Source organism: Ictidomys tridecemlineatus, chromosome 6, assembly GCF_052094955.1.
Source record: "Ictidomys tridecemlineatus isolate mIctTri1 chromosome 6, mIctTri1.hap1, whole genome shotgun sequence".
Taxonomy (NCBI): domain Eukaryota; kingdom Metazoa; phylum Chordata; class Mammalia; order Rodentia; family Sciuridae; genus Ictidomys; species Ictidomys tridecemlineatus.
Window position 1 is genome coordinate 50,192,637 of NC_135482.1, and position 20,230 is coordinate 50,212,866.

The window sequence follows — 20,230 nt, forward strand, 5'->3', positions numbered from 1 at the left end:
GAGAGGGTCACTGGAGTTGTAGCTCAGAGGTAAAGCACTCCTGGATTTAATCCCCAGTAATAAGCCCCCTGCCCAAAAAGTATGATAGAATAAGACTTATTAATAGGTAACAAAGTGTAGTGGCAGAACCTAAAAACTCATAATTGTAAAACAAGGACATGCATAAACAATATTTCCAGATATATGTATCAACTCATGTGACATGAAATTATTTGTGATTTTTACTGAACAAAGTCATAGGGGCCAGAGTTCAGTGGCAGAGTGCTTTGCCTAGCATGTGTGAGGTACTGGGTTCAATTCTTAGCACCACAAAAAAATAAATAAAAACATTCTATCCATCTACAACTACAAAAAAATTTTCTCAAAAAAAAAAAAAAGTCACAGGGAATGTTACTACTATTGAGATCTGTCATCTACACAATGGTAGGAAATTAAATTTTTGTTAGATGTTAAAGAAAATAAAAATATAATTTTTCCCCACTCAATTTCTTAGATCTTATGAAGTTTGGACTCCACTCCTGTACACAGCAAAACTTCAAGGTGTATACAGTCTGGCTTTCTTTTTTTTTTTTTTAATTGTTGGTCGTTCCAACAGTCTGGCTTTCTTGAACAAAAATTTAGGTTGAATATATACTCAAACTTCTTTTATTAAATTAAGAGCAAAATCTACCAGGACAGCTCTTACCTGAATTATTTCTGGAGCTACCTGTAAGGAGGGCAGGTATTCTTGTTGAAGATACTGAACACATTCTGGGCCCTAAAAAGAGTAAAAGACAATTATAACAAAGTTATTTTCTTTCTGGATATTAATGATGCTTGAAAAGAAACTATAATGACACATGTATATTTTAATAGATAAACCTATTGTGGTGACACATGCCTATAATCCCACTTCTAGGGATTCTCCTGCAGAGGCAGGAGGATGGCAAGTTTGAAGCCAGAATGGGAACTCAGATTCTGTATCAAAATAAAAAGGGCTGGGGATGTAAGTCAGTGGTAGAGCATTTGCTTTACATGTTTGAGGCCCTGTGTTCAACTCCCTGGCTAGGAAAACTTGGGTAGGCTATTTTACCTCTCTGAGCCTTAGTTTCTTCATCTGAAAAATGAGGTTATTGTAAGGATTTGAAGAATTAATAAATATAAAGCTCCTAGAACAGGACTTAGCATTCACTACATGTTAACATTATTTAATGTTAAGTACTGCTAAATATTACTTCCGAATTCAGGTCACAATGCCACAGCCTTCCCTGTACTGAAAGGGACAGCAAAAGAAGGTGCTCCTGTCAATCTACCAGTGTATAGATTACAAGTTGTCTGTGGATGCATGGAGAAAAGATATGCCCAATATCAGGGTAATGACCATCTTTAGGAAATAAAATACAGGCAAGAAAGATATATTATAGAAGATAACAACAATAAAAGGATACCTTCTTTTCCTTTCCTAAACTAGAGTACAGGTAATTTAGTAGCCAGAAGGCACAGATGAGGAAACTTAAGACCCAGGAACACACATGATGAGTTATCCAGTCTTCAGTTGATTAAATCTTTACTAAAAAAGTACATCAATGGGCTTCTGAAACCACCACTTTCAACGGAAGCCATCTCCTACTACTTCTGCATGCTAAAACCTATAAACACTGTCTCTCTCTCTCATCAGCTTGGTGGAAGGAAAAAAACTCAACAAACTAACACATAAACCCCACTCAGCCATGGCAGTTACAAAGGAACCTAGGATACAATTTAAAAATGGTTTCTCTTTTGCAATTGGCTGTAAGAAAATTTAACATATTCAATACTTAAAAAATGAAAAAGATGACTTTCATTTTTTAATTTGAATTTAACTTAAAGAATTATTATGTTGATGGCCTAACCAGAAAGTAACACTTATCATAATAAAATTAATATATCATGCCTAACACACTCTTTTCTGGGTCAACATTTGGATTTCATGTTTAATTTTACTGCTACTGAATCAAATGACTTAAGAGGGAAAATAACACTGCATTCATCACTTAAAATTTCTCAGGTCCAGGCTGGGCTTGTGGCTCAACGGTAATGTGTTTGCCATACCTGGGTTCAATCCTCAGTACCACATAAAAATGTAAAGAAATAAATAAAATAAAGGTATTGTGTCCATCTACAATTTAAAAAGATTGAAAAAAAAAAAAAAAAAAAAAACAAAAAAACTCTCAGGTCCCTTTTTCTCCTTTTCCTTTAATCTATATTCTCTGCTTACCTCCTATGATTGTTCAACATCTCAAATAACCCCACTGTTATGCAATGGTCCTTCTCAATTCTGAGCTCCACAAATGCATAAAGCAGATTATAGAAAATGCTACTGAATTGAAAACCCTTCAAGTCTCTGTCATAATAAAAACCTCAAGTTCAAATAAGTGACAGGGCTCAAATGAGACTGGTAAATAAGAGCTCATGCTCTTTTAGGAAGTGGGGGAACTGCTGCTATTGAGGAAATGCTATTCCTGTGCTAGCATTCAGGTTCCTGGAGAAGCTGGGGATAGGGATTTTTGTTAAGAGGAAATAAAAAAATCTTATTTTAAAAAATTGGCAACCAATTAGTTATTTAAAATACCCACAATCACTTATGATTCTTAGAAATGATTAGATCAACAAGGAAGAATGAGACGTTCTGAAATAATGAAGATCTCGAATCATTTGTCATACTAAGAAGCTGGAGAAATCTGGCTACGTTGAAGTTAGATCTTAAAATTCTGGATAAGATTTTCCATATCCTTTGTCAAACCAAAACATTTAAATCTTGTTACCCAAAACATGAAGGATAATAACAAATACTGCTACTTTCATTCACCCTTCCCCAACACCCCAAAACAGCACTGAATACCTAAAGATACTGCTTTGAAGAGCATGAGCCAAACACAATTAAAACTATAACCAATAGTACACATGAGAATGAAGATGCATGAATCAAACCTTACCCGTTTGAGATGAATGGTTTTCAGTGTTACAGCACACTCAGAGAGAGCCTGTAGAAAAGAAGTTTAAGAATCTTAATATAGTAAATTCTTGGTTATTGACACAACTGTTTATTCCCTGGCCATTGCCAGGAAAATATGCAGCTCTAAATTTCCAAGGAAATATTTATTTCCAAAGAAGGAAGAGAAAGACAGTAACAGGCAGGTGGAGTAAGTATATTGAGAGAATTTTTTTTAATATTTTTTTTTTTAAAGAGAGAGAGAAGAGAGAGAGAGAGAGAGAGAGAGAGAGAGAGAGAGAGAATTTTTAATATTTATTTTTTAGTTCTCGGCGGACACAACATCTTTGTTGGTATGTGGTGCTGAGGATCAAACCCGGGCCGCACGCATGCCAGACGAGCGCGCTACCGCCTGAGCCACATTCCCAGCCCAAGGAGTAAGTATATTGAATAGAAAAAGAAAATAAAAAACAAAGAACCTCAAAACAAAATGGGGTTTTAATAAAGGAAATTACAATTATGAAATATGCCTTTTACTATATTGTGAGGATGTGAGAAAATGGCAAGTATTTGACTTGAAGTACTCTGAAGATATGATCCTGGCAAACTATCAGTTTGCCATTTAATACTCTTAATAGTTAGGGGCTGGGGTTGTGGTTCAGTGGTAGAGTGCTTGCCTAGCATAAGTGAAGCACTGGGTTCAATCCCAAGTACCACATAAAAAAAATAAATAAGTAAACAAAATAGAAGTATTAAAAAAATGGCACCATTAACAACAACAACAACAAAAATGTAGTAGGAACAAACTACTAAATCAAGTTTTACGTTTGTAGCATATAGTTGCTTCAAAGTCCTAGAAAATGTCTTGGTTTTTAAAGTTGAAGGAGATGAATTTTAAATATTCATTCTTAGCCTTGGGATCCAATAGGAATCCACAAATGGTCCAGAAGGTATTATCAACCTTTAAAAGAATAAATCCTGGGGTAGTGGTGAAGGTTAGTTGTAGAGTGCTTGCCTTATTACCCTGAGTTTGATTCCTGGCACTACACAAATAAATTAATTAAATTTATTTTAAAATCATTCAAGTAAAAAAATAAAATATAAACAATCTGCATTAAAGAAGAAATTTTGAACATATAAGATCTAGACAAGTTAAACAGGATTTCTAGGTGCTTACCAATACTGTCTGTGCATCAGCCAGGTCAAAGGTTTGTTTTAAAGGTGCCAGGAAACATGCAGGAACAATGTGCTTATAAACAAAATCAGCAAATCCCACTGGTCCATCTTTACCTCCTGTCAAGAGAATTTAATTTTCATCTCATATATAAAGAAAATCAATTAATTCATCACCAGGGAAAAATCAACTCCTAATTCTTGTCTATGCTTGGGCTAGGATTCAATTTCATCTTTAAGAGTCTATGAAACAAGCTAGGGAATGAAGGCTTAAAAAAAAAAATCAGGTTGGGGATATAGCTCAGTGGTAGAGAGCACTCGCCTATCATGTGTGAAGCCCTAGATTCCATCCCCAGTACTGCAAAAAACAAAACGAAACAAAGAGTTATCTTACCCCAGAGTTCTACCAACTTAGAGAGGATGATAAAACATGTTTTCTGAGCGATTGGATCTGGATATTCAACTGCTCCTTGGATAATGGTAATAAGCACTCGTTCTACATTCTCTGCACCTAAAGAGCAAAACCTGAGTTTAATTTCAAAAAGAACTAGAAAGGCAACCTGAATCTCTCACTTAATGTATAATAATAAGTCATAAGTGTTTATAAAGCTGATAAGGTCCCTTGATTTTTAATATTAACTAGGCATATAAATTTTAAGTACTGGGGAGATAATATTCTCTTGATATCTTGTCCCCTGGATTTCCTATATAACAGAATTACTTATGCTGATCTATTTAGTCCTGTACATTTTTAATTCCAAGATGATAAACTGGCCATCAAGATTCAACTGTCAGGGGCTGGAGGTGTAGGTCAGTGGTACAGTGCTTGTCTAGTATGTGTGAGGCCCTGGGTTTGATTCTCAGCACCACATATAAATAAATAAACTAATTAAATAAAAAAATCCATTGACAATTAAAAAAATACTTTAAAAAAAGATTCAATTATAAGATCAACTCTGGTAAGAGGTCACTACACTATTTATATTAGTAAAGAAGCAATTAAGAATACTAATTTAGATAAACTAAATAAAAATCAATTTTAAGGTGCTAAACATGAAATTGATTTCTATCCTAAAAATAATGCAACGGGCTGGGATTGTGGCTCAGTGGTAGAGCGCTCGCCTGGCACGGGGGTGGGGGTGGGAGGGGGGACCCGAGTTCGATCCTCAGCACCACATAAAAATAAAGGCATTGTGTTGTGTCCATCTACACCTAAAAAATAAATATTAAAAAAAAATACTCATTTAAAAAAAAAAATGCACCGTTTTCTTAGAAGTCAACATACAACTACTTCAAAAGTTTGTGTTTACCTCAATTTACCCTTACGCACATAGATGTACAACTGTGACAAGGACTTAAGCAAATTGGGCATGGCATGCATCCCCACCTTGATTTGCTATAACTTCGCTCATTCCGCTGCCTGTGACTGTTTGCAGGAAGGCAAAGTAACTTCTCCGCAACATTTGCTTCTCTAAAGCAGCAGACTGGTCATTCTCTTCAGCAGGTCGCAGCAGCACTTCAAAAATTGCATGGAGCAAGGGCATAAACATCTGTTGTAAAAATGGGGATACCTGTATCTGAAGATAAGAAATAACTATTACTACCTCAGAAACAAGTAAGACATTCAATGCGAAACTTAGGAAATCTTTGAATTTTGTTATTGAGGAATGAATCTAGAGGTACTTTTATTTTGACAGAGGGCCTCACTAAATTGCTAAGGCTGGCGGCCTTGAATTTGTGATCTTCCTGTCTTAGTCTCCCAAGCTGCTGGGAATAGGTGTGTGCCACTGTGCCTGGCTAAGGGAAAATTTTTAAATACCCCTTCAGAGTTTCTATTTAGGAAATGGATGTACATAATTCAGTTAGTAAATTAGCAACTTTAAGGCAGAATCTCTATAATACAAACATTACTGAAAGCCTTTAGATCATTAATTTCAGGCTGGGGTTGTAGCTCAGTAGTAAATTGCTTGCCTAGGCTTGTGAGGCATGAGGTTCAATCTTCAGAACCATATAAAAACAAATAAATCAACAAAATAAAAGTATTGTGTCCATCTACCAAAAAAAAAAATTGGAAAAAAAAATAATTAACTTCAACTCATTTCCTATAGCTTAAGATTCAGATTAAATAGTAGGTATTCACAATAAAAAAATTACCATGTAGTTTACTTTCAAATTTAACTCCCAAGAAATGAATTTTATTGCTAAACTATAAATCAAGATATATGATTGGAATTCTATGATTTTTATACACCCTAGGCAAATTACTTAACCTCTTTGTACCTCAATTTCCCCATCTGTAAGATATAATTCCTACACTTAGAGTTATTATGAGGATTAAACGAGAAAATATGCAAAAAATGTTTTGAATAGACACTGAACTCAGCATTATGTTAGCCATTTTTATTAGCTATTTTATACCTGGTTTAAATTTCTTTGTACACAACTTTAGTAAACTGAAGTCATTTTAAACTCTTGCTTAGATACCTAAATTGCAGTTCTTTTTATTCACCTCTTTAGACATTTAGGACTCAATACTGTTTTAATTTACTTTTCTAAAATAGTATACTAGTAGTTTTCTCCCTCTCTCTCTTTTTGGGTAGTGCTGGGGATTGAACTCTGGGCTTTGTGTACGCTACGCAAGTGGTCTACCACTAAGCCATATCCTCAGTAGCATACTAATAGTTTTCTTCTGTTAACTTGAGTAGCTAAGGTGTTTTTATCTTGACCCATGTGTCAGACAGTGTGCTAGATGTTGGGAAATGATAAAAATTTATATGACACATGTCCTCAAGTAATTCATAATAAATTAAAAAGGGACAAAATCCAAAACACATGTGAAGATAAGTCTAATGAGTCTTGGAGTTCTGAAGGTTTGGGGTACCTTAAATTTGGCCGTTATCTGGTTGATAAGAGGAATGAACTCCTGGAGGTCTTTTGCTTCACAGTCTTTAAGCATGTGTTCCGAGGCAGATGGGATAAATGGAAGAACTTCTTCCTCTAGGCAAATAATCATTCGGTGAAGGAAAGTGCGAACTCCACTTCTGAGAATATCTTTTTGTAAGGGGCAACTGAGGGCTGGCAAGAAAGTCTGTAAACAGTCCAGATAAACTTCGGAGCAGCCACACTGTTTCACTGTCTGCTTGTTGCTGAAAGCTTTGCTGGTTCGACTACATAAGGAAAAAAACAGGCAACAAGAATTTGACTTTATTCTTCAAAAGTATTATGGAGTATTCCATACAATGCACAACAATTACAAAACTAACAAGACTTAAAAGTGTCTTTATTTTCCACATCATGATTTAGCTAATATGGTTATGGATGAACTATTGCTTCCAGTTATTATAACAAAATAAAAGGCTGAAATTAAATAAGTGAGATGTAGTTACCATAATTCCTCTTGTATGAATTTATGTAAATGTTTTACAGAATCCTAATAAAGGGAGTGGGATTGTAGCTCAGAGGTAAAGCGCTCACCTAGCATGCTTACGTAGCATGCGTAAGGTACTGGGTTCAATCCTCAGCACCATATAAAAATAAAATAGATTATGTCCACCTAAAACTAAAAAATAAATATTAAAAAAAACCCTGATAAAGTATGCTGAAAAGAAATACTATAGGACAATTTCTCATATAATTTCTAATTAGCAACCACTACAACTTTCATGGTTTCACTGTTTGCCAATGACAAGTATGGGTAGAAAGAAAGAAATGGCTGGTTGGGTGATCTTCAAGACACAATGGAAAGGCTAAAAAGAGGCCTTAGTACTAAGACCAACTCAAGATGTTCCAATATTCATTAGTATACAAACACTTTAGCTAAACACACAATAAATTTATACCAAAAAAAGTTCAGAGAACAGGGTTAAGAACTTAGACATCAAGATAAAAATGTAGAATGGTACATGGTCTGTTCTCTTCTTTAGATAAATCCTCTACTTCACTGGGTTGAGAAGAATAAAGTTTCAACAATTCTCTCAGTAATCCATCTTTGGAAACACAGATGTGTGTGCCTATCCTAAAGGATTCAAGTTAAGTAATTCTGCTGTATAGAGATACACACTTTACAATTTTAATTATAATCATGCTTACCTGGCAAATCCAACAGCATGGTTGAGACAGTCAGCTAGAGATGCCTGCCTTTCTTCATCTTGTGCCAGCATCAATTTTTCTAACAGAATTTTAAACTTCTCCATTAGAGGAGTCAATAGATTCCTCATTAAGGCTTGCTTCCTTTCTGCTGGGTATTCACTATTAACAATCAGTACTCCAGCTGTCTCATAAATAAAGAGTTGATCATCACTGCTTAACAAGGACTGGTAACCATTTTCCTAGAATAAAATTTAGTCTTATTTAAAATTTTTTTTAAATTCCATTCATTTAATCAGACTAAGTACAAGAGGGACAGGGACATCATCTCACAGATCAAATACCTTGAAGACAAACTTTCTCCTATAACCATACAATAGAAAGAAAACTGAATTAGAATTCAAAAGATCATGGTTCTAATTCTAGTCCTGGGCTGGGGTACAACTCAGAATCCCCAGCACTAAAAAAAAAAAAAAAGTCCTAATGAGACTTTGCAAATGATAATATTAGATCATTATTAATTAGCTTTCTTATTTCCTTTTGTAAAACTCTTATTTGTAAGACTGTTATAAGGCTAAACAGTTATACAGAAAGGCTTTGACTATTTCTACGCTATAGAAACTACTATTCACAAGAATGTTTAAAAATTTAATAAGAGCCAAGTGTGGTGGCGGATGCCTATAACCCCAGAAACTTGAGAGATTGAGGAAGGAGGATTGCAAGTTCAAGGCCTGCCTCAGCAACTTAGTTGAGACTTTTTGTCCAAAAATAAAAAGGGCTAGGGATATAGTTCAGTGGTAAAGTGCCCCTGGGTTATATCCCCAGCACCAAAATAAATAAATAAAATAAAATATGATAAATAAGATTAAGTAAAATAAATAGGGCCCAGGATGTAGCTCAATGGTAAAGTACCTGGGGGTTCAATCACCAGTACCAAAAAAAAAAAAAAAAAAAAAAAAAAAGCACACAGATAACACACAAATATAGAACATCAGTTATTTTGTAATAATAAAAATAAGACTGTAAATGAAAAAAAAATCTATTCATGCACAAGCAAATGTTCCATATACTGGCTTAATTTTTCCTAACAAGTTTTGTTATTTTTTACATTTTTGTACTCAGGCCAAGAAAAAAAGGGGGGAGGGATTAGCAGACTCTCTAGGTTTATACACAAATTAATAAATCATACAAACCCAGTCTTAAAACAGACAATACAAAAGATTCTTTATAAAAGAATTCTTTATATATTGAGAGATATCCCCACTTAAAAGTAATTAAAGTATTTATTAAGTACGTGCTAGGAATTATCTCTTGAGAATTGAGAACACAAAGATAAAGGATCTTAAAAAATATAGCGCACTCTAAAATGAACATTCAACTCTAATAAGTCATCAATATTCAACATTACAGTTTCAACCAGGTCTAACTATACAGTAAAAAAAGATAAAGTAAAGCCGGGCTCAGTGGTGCACACTTGTACTTGGGAAGCTTGAGAGGCTGAGTGAGGCAGGAGGATCGTGAGTTCAAAGCCAGCCTCAGCAAAAGTGAGGCACAAAGCAATGCAGTGAGACCCTGTCTCTAAATAAAATACAAAAATAGGGAATCTGTGGCTCAGTGTTTGAGTGTTCCCACCCCCTTCAAAAAAAGATACAGCCAAGGAAAATTGGCATGAATTGGGTGAAATACTTTAATCCACAGATTTTTGTAAAATGCAGGTAATGATAAATTATCCACTAATTCTTAACTTTACTAGTAACTTAATTTACTAATAATCTTTCATGCAGTGATGTTATATAACTCTTGAAACCTAAATACAGATGCATACTTAACAAAGCATTATTTTATATTTAACATTCTTAAATGGCACCTTTATTAATAACTTTCATAAATTGAATGTTAGTATTTTGTTTTACACAAAACATAAGTTGGGGAGGGAAAAGGAGGGGATCATGAACTGAAAATGATTTTCATATAAGTATTAGTTTGTTGGGATGAACCCAACTACTACATATAACCATAAAGCTCTAATACTAAAAAACAAAACAAAAAACAGAAGTCAAAATGTACTTACAAAAGTAATGCAAGTTAAATTGTTGTAGTTAAATGGACATAAATTAGAATTTAAATGTTTTTATCCTAAGCCCGAAAATACACATACAAAAAACTTCATAATATAGTAGCATTTCCTAAGAATGGCTATACAACGGTAATGTTAGGGAATAATTTGAAAGTTGAATTTTTGTCTTCTCCATTAAATACTTCATTTTACATACAAAGAAATGAGACTATATCCCACACTACCAAATTTAATAAGTCCGTTCTTGATTCCTTTCCATTACTTTTTTGTTTACCATATCAAATTTTGGTAAACAGAACAAATAAACCTCACATACACATATCTTCCCTACTATCAGTTACAGGAGGAAAAACAAACAAAACCCACAAAGGCAAAAGCTCATGGTACACGTGGCCTCAATGACATATGGGGAAAATATTTGGAAAGGAAGATACTTACAGGTGGAGAAAGGGCTAATAAATCTTGTATTCTATTCAAAATATCTTCAATGAAAGGATTCATTTGTTTACTGAATAAGACAAAAAAGAAAATCACAAGTAAGTATCAGGGCTCAAAAAACAAAAACAAAAAAACCCCCAAATCCCTATTTAGGACAGAACTAAAGTTCAGTTTGGTTTTGAGATAGCCTTATCTGACAATTAAGGCTAGCTGTGATTAATTTTTAAAAATATCTCTATTGGCTCTTTTGTGATGGACTATCAAGATGACTTATGATCTTGTAAATCTAATAATAAAATACTTTATATGCCAAAAAAGGTACTTGTAACGAACATGACAAAATGGATTAGGTTAAAAATGCATATCCAAGGAATATATTTGAGCACATGAGAGAAAGCATTTGGTGAGTAATTGTGGTATAATTATCGGTTAAAAAACTAACAAATACCATTAGTGAAGTACTGGAAGTACACAAACAGGGGACAGGAGATAAGAGCCTGGGTTTAATGTGCACAAAACCCTGAGTTCCATTTCTAGCCCCCAAAATGTATGCAAACAAATCACCTGTTAGTTCTGGACAAAGTACCTGGCTAACGAGGAAAAGTCATAACATAAAAAAGGAATACCTAGTAAAGCACGCCTTAAACAGAGAGGACTAAATCTACCCCAGGCTCTTGGAAAATAATTTATACATTTATTTCATAGCTTAAAAAAAATGGGCTAACCATAACATCTGAAATTTTACCCTTACTTGAGAGATTTGACAAATCTAGAAAACAGGTAAGCAGTTCTGCTCCGTACTTTAGCACTGGAATGCCGCAGACCCCTGTGATCTAAGAAAGCCATCTAAAGAAAGAGAGACACTTTTACTATTTCTGCATTTATTCAAGGCTTTTATTGCTGCTGTCAGGCTACATTTTTGTTCACAACAAATTTTACTTCTGAGGCCTTTAGAAGAGAGGAACCAAGAATATACAACTAATTTTATACAACAGAACAAGTTCCTAAGGACTTGTTTTAGAAGATAAAACTTTAGATTCTTCACAGAGGACACAGAAAGAATACTATCTGGTCATCAGCTGCAAATAAGTCTAGAATAAAGTGCATACTTACTAATACACATGGAATGTGTTGAGGTTCAACTGTGAAAAACTTTTCATATCTAACAACAGTTTCAAAGAACTCCAACGTCACGGATGTATGCTGATAGGAACTGACTCCTGATGTCACCAACTGGAGCAGGAGAAAGCGAGGGAACCAATTTTTATTTATTGTAACATTAAAAAGCAACAGTATAAAAATATAAGCTTTAACAATTAAGAAATCTCCATTAGCTTACAGTGAAAACAGAAATTTATGTTAAAAAAATTATCTTGAGTATACTTACAGTTCGCATCATATCCTGCAAAGCAGTAGCTTTTGAAACATCACCTGAGAAGTGAGCACCATGAGATACTGGAAGAGCTTCTGCCAACATATACAGCAATCTTATTGCTACTTCAACTTCCATAAATCGTGTGGTCTGCCAGTTCCTACCAAGGTATAATATGTCTGTGAGATCTGAATGTACACTTTTTATACAACCAATGATACAAAGGACAGTAACTCACCAACAAAAGCCTCTTTAATGATTAAGAAGTTATAGCAATTGTTAATTTTGCCAAGTATCAAAGTTACATGAAAAAACAAAAGATCAACAAATAATGGAAACAAAAATGCTTCATTTTCAGACACACATAAGTAACATGGATTAATAAGTTATGTGATTATCACTTATTTTAGACCATTAACAGGGATCAAAGGAAAGAAGTGGGCTCATTACAAAAACAATTAAAAAAACTTACTGCAGCGTAGAACTAAAAACTCTGCGAACAGAAGCCAGCAGTAACTCTGGTGAAACTTGAGCAAGTCTGTCCAACAATAACTTCAGTTGTTTTCTATACTCTACAAACATGGCTTCATCTTCACCCTATGATATAGGTTAAAATCATTTAAAAAGTTTAAAAGGCCTAGAGATTCAAATAAAACATTAAGTTCTATAGTTTTTGTAACTTTCAAATTGTTATTTTTTCATCAATTTTTAAAATATAGAAATATCAATATGCTTAGTAGCTTTCCTACTCCTACTCACTAATAAGTATTTCTGAACACAGGCCAAGTCCTTAAAAACTTATAGCCAGAAATAGTACAGGGAGGAAGTTAGGGATAAGATAAGAGCCAGAACAGGTTCTCACTGGTTTCTGACACTATCAGCCCCTTGTTCATTCTCTTTTTACCTCAAAGACCAGAAGTAATATTGTATGATTGGAGATATTAGATATGATATCTCCCATGCTCTCTATTGGTCATTCACACCATTAGTGTGAATGCTTGAGTAGAATATTTCAGCACACACCATGACTGAATTCCCAGCAAGCATTTAATGGCATTTCCATTTAATGAGAAGTTGATTCTAACATTGACATTCCTGAACAACTCTAAGCCTCATTCCACCCTCCCATTCAGACTGATATTTTGAGGCCTACTGACTGGGCCTCAATTTGTCATTTTTATTAAATAAAACAAAGTAAGACATGCCCACTGATAATATTGTCAATATTTTATGAAGTTCAATGCTATAAAGTAGTTTTGTTTTGATTTTTTCCATTTTCCTTTTTGCACTGCTTGAGATAGAACCCAGGGTCTTGTGTATGCTAGGCAAATGCTCTGTCTCTGAGCTATACCTCCAGCCCTAAAACACTTTGTTAATAGCTCAAACATCAAAAATGAAATACTAAGAGGTTTTCACTAATTTTACCAAAGGTTGACATCAATATAAACAAGACTATATCAATAAAAAGACTACATCAATCAAGTAGTTTGATTTTTTCAAATATTATTTGTTTCAAGGACCTCAAGATAATAAAAACTGGAAATGTTAATTTGCTGTACACAAACAAAAATAAAACTAATTTCTCTTTTAACACAAAAATTCTTACTTCATTTTCAAAGTTATATTCTTCATCATAAGTCAATTTTTTCATAACGGCCAACATGATTGCCTAAAATTTAAAAAAAGACAGCTTTTGTCAATCCTTTAGTTGGATATAATTTGAAATTAAGCCACATTTCAAGGCAGAATCCAGATAAAAAAATCTATTATTGGATTAAAGAAGTATAAAGAAGCAAATTACCTCTACATTAGCTTTTTGCTGATCTGAGAGCACTGTAAGCTGTTAAAAAAGTAAGGAATAATTTAGTAGGTCTCCTAAAATTATACTTGTTTATTAGAATATTTTCCCCATCAATTAGGATCTTCTAGACATACATATGCATTTCTGGAGGGTAGTTTGGCATTTTGTTTAAAATATACCTAAGATCTAGTAATTGTCTTTCTAGTAAACCTGAGACAAAGACATGTAGATGAATTTGATTTTGAAAAATATGTATTATGCATTTGGCAAATAAAGAGATTACCAGATAGAAAGTGATAGTCTCATCATTTGAAATATTCCTTAAGAAAGACACAGCAGGATTACCAATATAATCATGCTTTCCATACTTCTAAAATTTTTCAAAGTATACATGCAGACATGTTTTAACCACTTTATGTTTATGTTAACTACTTTAAGCTTACCTGATTCAATTAACCCAATTGGCTCTCATCTAACATCATAATGTGAAATACTAATTCTTTAAAAAGCCACATGCTATTATATTTAAGTTTGTTCTGGAAATAGCAGGAAAAACTTTAATTGCAAAAATTACTTATAAGAAATAATGTACATGAAATTAAAATAACAAAACTACTTAATAATTTATAAATACAGGTTCCAAATGAAAAAAACAAGACTATAATTATCAAACTTTTAGAACAGTAAATAGAATTTTGTCATTTGTTTTCTGACCTAAGTTTTTTTTTTAACTTTAAAAAAAAAAAAAAGAAAGAAACAGAAAATAGTAACTAATAGTAAATTTCTTTGGGTAATAGAATTATGGGTTTTTCTTTTTTTCATTTTTCTAATCTGTAATTATCTGCTGAACAAAAATGAATAAAACAAAGACTTACCTGTTTTAAAATATGAAGATAATCATAACAAAACCCAATAATGTTAGAGGAGATGTCATCATCCTCATGAATTAGTAGCTGCAACATAAGTGCTACTTTTGTTTCGATAGCTTGTAGTGCCTCTTGTGCATTCTTGATATCACCATTCTTAATTAATTTACTCCAGCTAACTATCAATGACTGTCCCATTCCATTTACCAGCTTAGAAAATCTGGCCAGGAAGTCGACATCTTCTTCCTATAAGCAATCAAGATAGATCTCAATTTATAACCACCTACTCCAAGAATAAGAGGAAGAAAGCTTTGGTCTAAGTCCAGTGCCAATTATAGGATTCAATCTTAAATTGATGTGAGACATTTAACAATTCCAACATTGTGACTAAGGGATTTTCAGAATCTGAATTATTCTAATACATTATTCACTAGTACTCTTTAAAGTAAATATTTTTAATGATTATAGTCCTATGGCTATTACAAACTTTATAAAAGCTTAAAAAGAGAGCTGTTGCTTTACAATCTTCTCCCTAAACTGCTAAATTTAGTAAACATGATCTAATAAAGCTAATGTTGCCACATTATAGTGTGTGTAATAGATTCCCACAGTTCTTTCTGATACTATTTAATCTGGGCCTCAACTATCATATGAGGGCATAAAACTATTACAATAACCTGTCTCAGATCAGTGTTAAAGCCAAAACGTAAAATGGGTGTGGCATACACCTATAATTGCACCTATTCAGGAGGCTAAGGGAAGCCAGATTCCAAGTTTTGAGGCCAGCCTGGGCAAGTTAGCAAGACTCTAGCTCAAAAAACTAAAAGGGCTGGGTAGGTCAGTGGCTGAATACCAGTGGGTTCAATACCCAGTACTGGAACGGGTAGAGCTAGATCTCAAATTTAGATTACCTTCATTATCTTTAAACAATTCTCCTACAGAAAGAGACTCTACTCTCACCATTTTATTATTATTTTTTAAATCAAAGATTACTAATAAAACAATCAGTAGCCAGGTGCCCTTGCATGCCTGTAATACCAGCAGCTCAAGAAGCTGAAGCAGAAGGATTACAAATTCAAATGCAGACTTAGCAACTCACTGAGACTCTGTCTCTATTTTACAAAAAGGGACAGGCCACATCAATGTTTATAGCAGCTCAATTCACAATAGCTAAGATATAGAACCAATCTACATGCCCTTCAACAGAGGAATGGATAAAGAAAATGTGATACTTATACATGATGGAATATTACTCAGCCATAAAGAAGAATTATGGCATTCGTGGTAAATGGATGAAACTAGAGACTATCATGTTAAGTGGAATAAGCCAATCCCAAAAAACCAAAGTCCAAATGTTCTGTCTGTTATGCAGATGCTGACTCAAGAAAAGGCATTTGGAGGAGGGGGGATGGGAAAAAAGAATAGAATGAATTGGACATAATTTTCCTATGTTCATATATGAATACATGACCACTATAACTCCACATCATGTACAACCACAAACATGGAAAATTATACTGTTGTAGTCCATGTATATTATGACATCTCAAAATACATTCTACTATCACATATAACTAAACAAAAAAAGAGTTGGGATGTAGTTTAGGGGTTGAGTACAGCTCTTTGGTAGTATTACTATATTAGTACTACTACTAATATTATTATTACTAGTAGTTATAATTTCAAGGACAGTTTTCAATATTTAGAAAAAAGAAAACGCTTTTAATATGTTTAACTTATTATCTCTCATTTGTTCCAACAATTTTTAAAACTTTGATGTAAATTTACTAACCTGGTCAATGCTAAAAAACCCAGCAGTCTGTAATACTTGACACAAGGATTCTACTAGCTTCATTTTATCAACAGGGTCCATCCCTTTATTTACAATTTCAAATAAACAGTCACATGCTTCTTCCCGTAGAACTTCTATTGACATATGACCTAGCAGCATATTTATAAACCTGATAGAAGAGGAAAAAAAATACTTAAATACTTTAAACTCATGATTTTTAGATACTGTACTCTGCCATTCTATATTTTAAAAAATTATAGGCATACTTACCTATCATTGGCTATAAGGGATAAGTCTATCCAAGAGACATAAGCCCCAACTACTTCAAGGCACTGACATGTCACTTCTGAATTAGTATACTGATAATTTTGTAAGATTTGGTACCATGATTCCACCAGACTTGGAATGCACTGCTCCCTCATGGTATCTTTTATTAGAGTATTCCTACGAGCCTCCTAAAAAAAAAACACCACCACATACAAAGTAGATTACAAAATGTTTGACACTAGAATATAGTTGCACACAGTAATTTCCTCTACACTAAATTTCCAGACTTATTAACACATTCCCTGTAATGGTTTTCTACTTATCAGCTCTAAAATCACATCCTGTGATTCTTTGTATTTCCTCTTTCTATTCTATTCCTCAGTAGCAGACTTTCTTTCTTACTAAACATAAACTATAAATAAGCATTACTTAGAAATCTTAAGCATGAGATAAGTTAGTTCTCAAAATTAGGTAAACACAAAACTAAAACTATTTAGAAAGTGGCAATAATAAAATGCATAATACCCTCTACTTTAAATACTTTGGTTACAATGATCTTCAATTATACACATTTGAAGCTATTTCTGTTGTGTCCTTTAAGAATAAGGTAAAAGTTATATTGGTTAATAAACAGAGGAAGACTAAGATAATGGGTTATGTGATAAGAAGATAGAAGCCAACACTGACATTTCATAAGCAATGTTTCTTCCTTGCTCAGGGTCCATACAGTAGCATTAAATGCAGGCTATATTTCTCAACAAATTCACAGGAGAAAAATCAACTTGTGTATTTCACTGGGAAAGTATTTGCCTACTTTAAAAATTCCAATGTAATACTCTAATTTCAATATATATCTTTTAAAAAATCAGGTTTAAGTTCCTTTGTCAACAAAATTCAAAATGCTCTGTAAATTTATAATCATTCATAAGACTGTCTAAAGGAAAAAAAATTTCCACTTTTTTTTTTTTTAAATTATGAGGTCATTTTCTCCTACAAAATCTACATTGAAAACTAAAAACTGATGTGAAGTTACTTGCCTCTGATGTATGAACCACATCACGATCTACCAACTCTGAATCAATAGCCATGAGGATTCGGAGGTACAGATCTACTCCCCTTGGATTTAGGTCCACTACTGAGAGAATGTCAAAAAAAAACTTGGGCCATTTAGTGAGATATTCTGTAACAAAAAGCAAGGCGAAGACTTGGGCTGCTTTATTTCGTATAAAGGTCTTCTCCGGTTGGGGATTCAGCATCTGACAACAGAAACATTCCACTAAATTAAACAAACAAACAAACAAACAAACAACCCCCCCCACAAAACCCCAAAAACATCATTTTCCCACTGATCACGTATAAGCAAAATCCCACAAAATTTCAACATGGTCCATATTAGCAGTGAAACAAAATTATATCAAAATTATAAAAGTATTTAAGTGACTGGCTAGAGAACAATCTAATATAAATAAAGGTTTTTAACAGTTACTTCTCATTTTTACATTTTTAAGTTTCATATGCAGTTTTAATTATTTGTACAATTTTTTTTTTTAAAAAAGCTTCAAATATTTTCCTTCTGTCTTCTCTTTGAGGAAAATAAAAACCTCTAGCAACACAACTACTTTATAAGTTAAAATTGGCTATAATTAACCAAAAAGAATATGCTGTGACTAAAGAACTCTGCTGGCCCTTTGAAAAAGGCCCTTGGGAAGAGACTGTCCAGGAACCAATCAGAAAAGTAGCTTTTGTCAAGGAGTAAAAAATAAATGAAATAAAAAATAATGAATTATTTTTAAAACCAAAATTACTACAATGTGTCATGGAAAGTATAACAGTTTGTTACTGGCAGAATTTTAAAGTAATTGCTAAGTTTCCTTCTACCCATGATCTTCAAAACTAGCACTTTTAACATAAAAGGTTGAAAATCTGATCATTTAAGGCTTTGAAAGAAAATTTTACCTGAGCTTGAAGCCAAGATATGAGCGTCTCCCTAATTAGTTGTTGTTGAACAGTGGTTAGTTCTGAATATCTGTTCAAAATAGAGAAGAGAAAGAATAGTGGCTACATTTGTGTGGCTGTCTGTGGTTTTGAAAAGTAAGTTTCATATATTTGAAAGGGAAAGTCTGTATAGCCCTCAATTATGTAAAGTTTCCAAGAATAAACTGTTAATGTCTCACAACATTGCTTCAAAGAAAAGAGGGATGAAGACAGCAGACAGGGTATCATTATCCATCTTTTATAGCTACATAATTTTTCAAACAAATATATCCATAATCTCAGGTCTTTGGTCTACTGAATAAACCAACTGATGATTCTTTATTTTTCCTTAATTAAAGCAGGAGTTCTGAATACAGGTGCTGCCACTCAACTCAAGTTATTATTTGGAAACAGGTCTACTGTTGGTTCATCTGGTTTCTCCAGAGAAGTTGGAATTCTAGATTTTTTCTATGAAATGTCTATTTCTATATATAATCAACTAACTTTCTTTGGGATAAATCAAAACCTAATTTATTTTGAGGACAAATCAAAACATTTACAACCTGGATATAACTTACACATTGTTAATTTACAACCTATATTATGATCTCCTCAAGGAAGGAAAAACCAAATAAAAATAATGACCTCACCCCACAAGTCTGAATAAGAGTAGTTAGTAAAAGACCTACTTGTATTTAACTTGATGTTCTAATACTTGAAAGCAGAAAAACTTTATGTGATCATCACTGCAAAAGCAAAGACAAGAGCAAAAAAGAAAATTAGATAAAGAGAATATGAATTGGGTAAAACAAAAGCAAAATTCATGAATAATAGCTGAAGTTTCTCAAACTAGACCTTGTGACTTATTTTCTATTTACTGAACTTATTATAACATTCAAATCTGTGTAAAAAGCTAACAGAACTCTAAATACTATATATAATATTCAATATTTCCATTAAATCTGGTAATCAAAATAACCAAAAACTTTTAAGATGTACTTTAAATATAGTGATTGATAAACAGAAGGGCTTCCCTCAAATTCTAGATGTTAAGATTTCTGGAACAATTTTGTTTACAATAGGTCAGGTGTACAAAAATGGTACAACAGCAAGAGAATGAGTCAAATCAAAGACCATCTAGTTCCCACTTAAAATTCAACCTTGCCAGGTATAGTGACACAACCCTCCCAGTGGCTCAGAAAGCTGACAGGAGGACCACAAGTTCAAGGCCAGCCTCAGCCTCAGCAACTTAATGAGACCCTGTTTTAAAGGGGAAAAAAAAAAAGGGCTTGGGATATAGGTCAGTGCTAAATTGCTACTGGGTTTACTTTCCAGTACCACCCCCACCCCCCAAATCAACCTAAATCAATTCTGTCACAGACAAATCTACAATAGGGCTACAAGACTATCAGTCTAGCCTCAAAGTTCATATAG

The 20,230-nt window shown here is 33.4% G+C and overlaps 1 protein-coding gene across 2 annotated transcripts in view; it reads right to left on the bottom strand.

Moving 5' to 3' along the window:
- Xpot (exportin for tRNA) overlaps positions 1-20,230 on the bottom strand; it is a 41,096-nt gene that overhangs the window by 11,272 nt on the left and 9,594 nt on the right. For both annotated transcript variants that reach the window (XM_005328693.4, XM_040280379.2), the window contains exons 4-23: positions 19,486-19,542; positions 18,779-18,848; positions 17,860-18,078; positions 16,826-17,010; positions 16,556-16,724; positions 14,773-15,009; positions 13,898-13,936; positions 13,703-13,765; positions 12,569-12,693; positions 12,112-12,256; positions 11,838-11,957; positions 11,476-11,570; positions 10,725-10,794; positions 8,213-8,451; positions 7,005-7,290; positions 5,511-5,700; positions 4,518-4,634; positions 4,128-4,243; positions 2,955-3,002; positions 686-757 (exon numbers count right to left, since the gene is read on the bottom strand). In XM_005328693.4, coding sequence (XP_005328750.1) covers positions 686-757; positions 2,955-3,002; positions 4,128-4,243; positions 4,518-4,634; positions 5,511-5,700; positions 7,005-7,290; positions 8,213-8,451; positions 10,725-10,794; positions 11,476-11,570; positions 11,838-11,957; positions 12,112-12,256; positions 12,569-12,693; positions 13,703-13,765; positions 13,898-13,936; positions 14,773-15,009; positions 16,556-16,724; positions 16,826-17,010; positions 17,860-18,078; positions 18,779-18,848; positions 19,486-19,542 — 2,662 coding nt within the window. The remainder of the gene's footprint in view (positions 1-685; positions 758-2,954; positions 3,003-4,127; positions 4,244-4,517; positions 4,635-5,510; positions 5,701-7,004; positions 7,291-8,212; positions 8,452-10,724; positions 10,795-11,475; positions 11,571-11,837; positions 11,958-12,111; positions 12,257-12,568; positions 12,694-13,702; positions 13,766-13,897; positions 13,937-14,772; positions 15,010-16,555; positions 16,725-16,825; positions 17,011-17,859; positions 18,079-18,778; positions 18,849-19,485; positions 19,543-20,230) is intronic.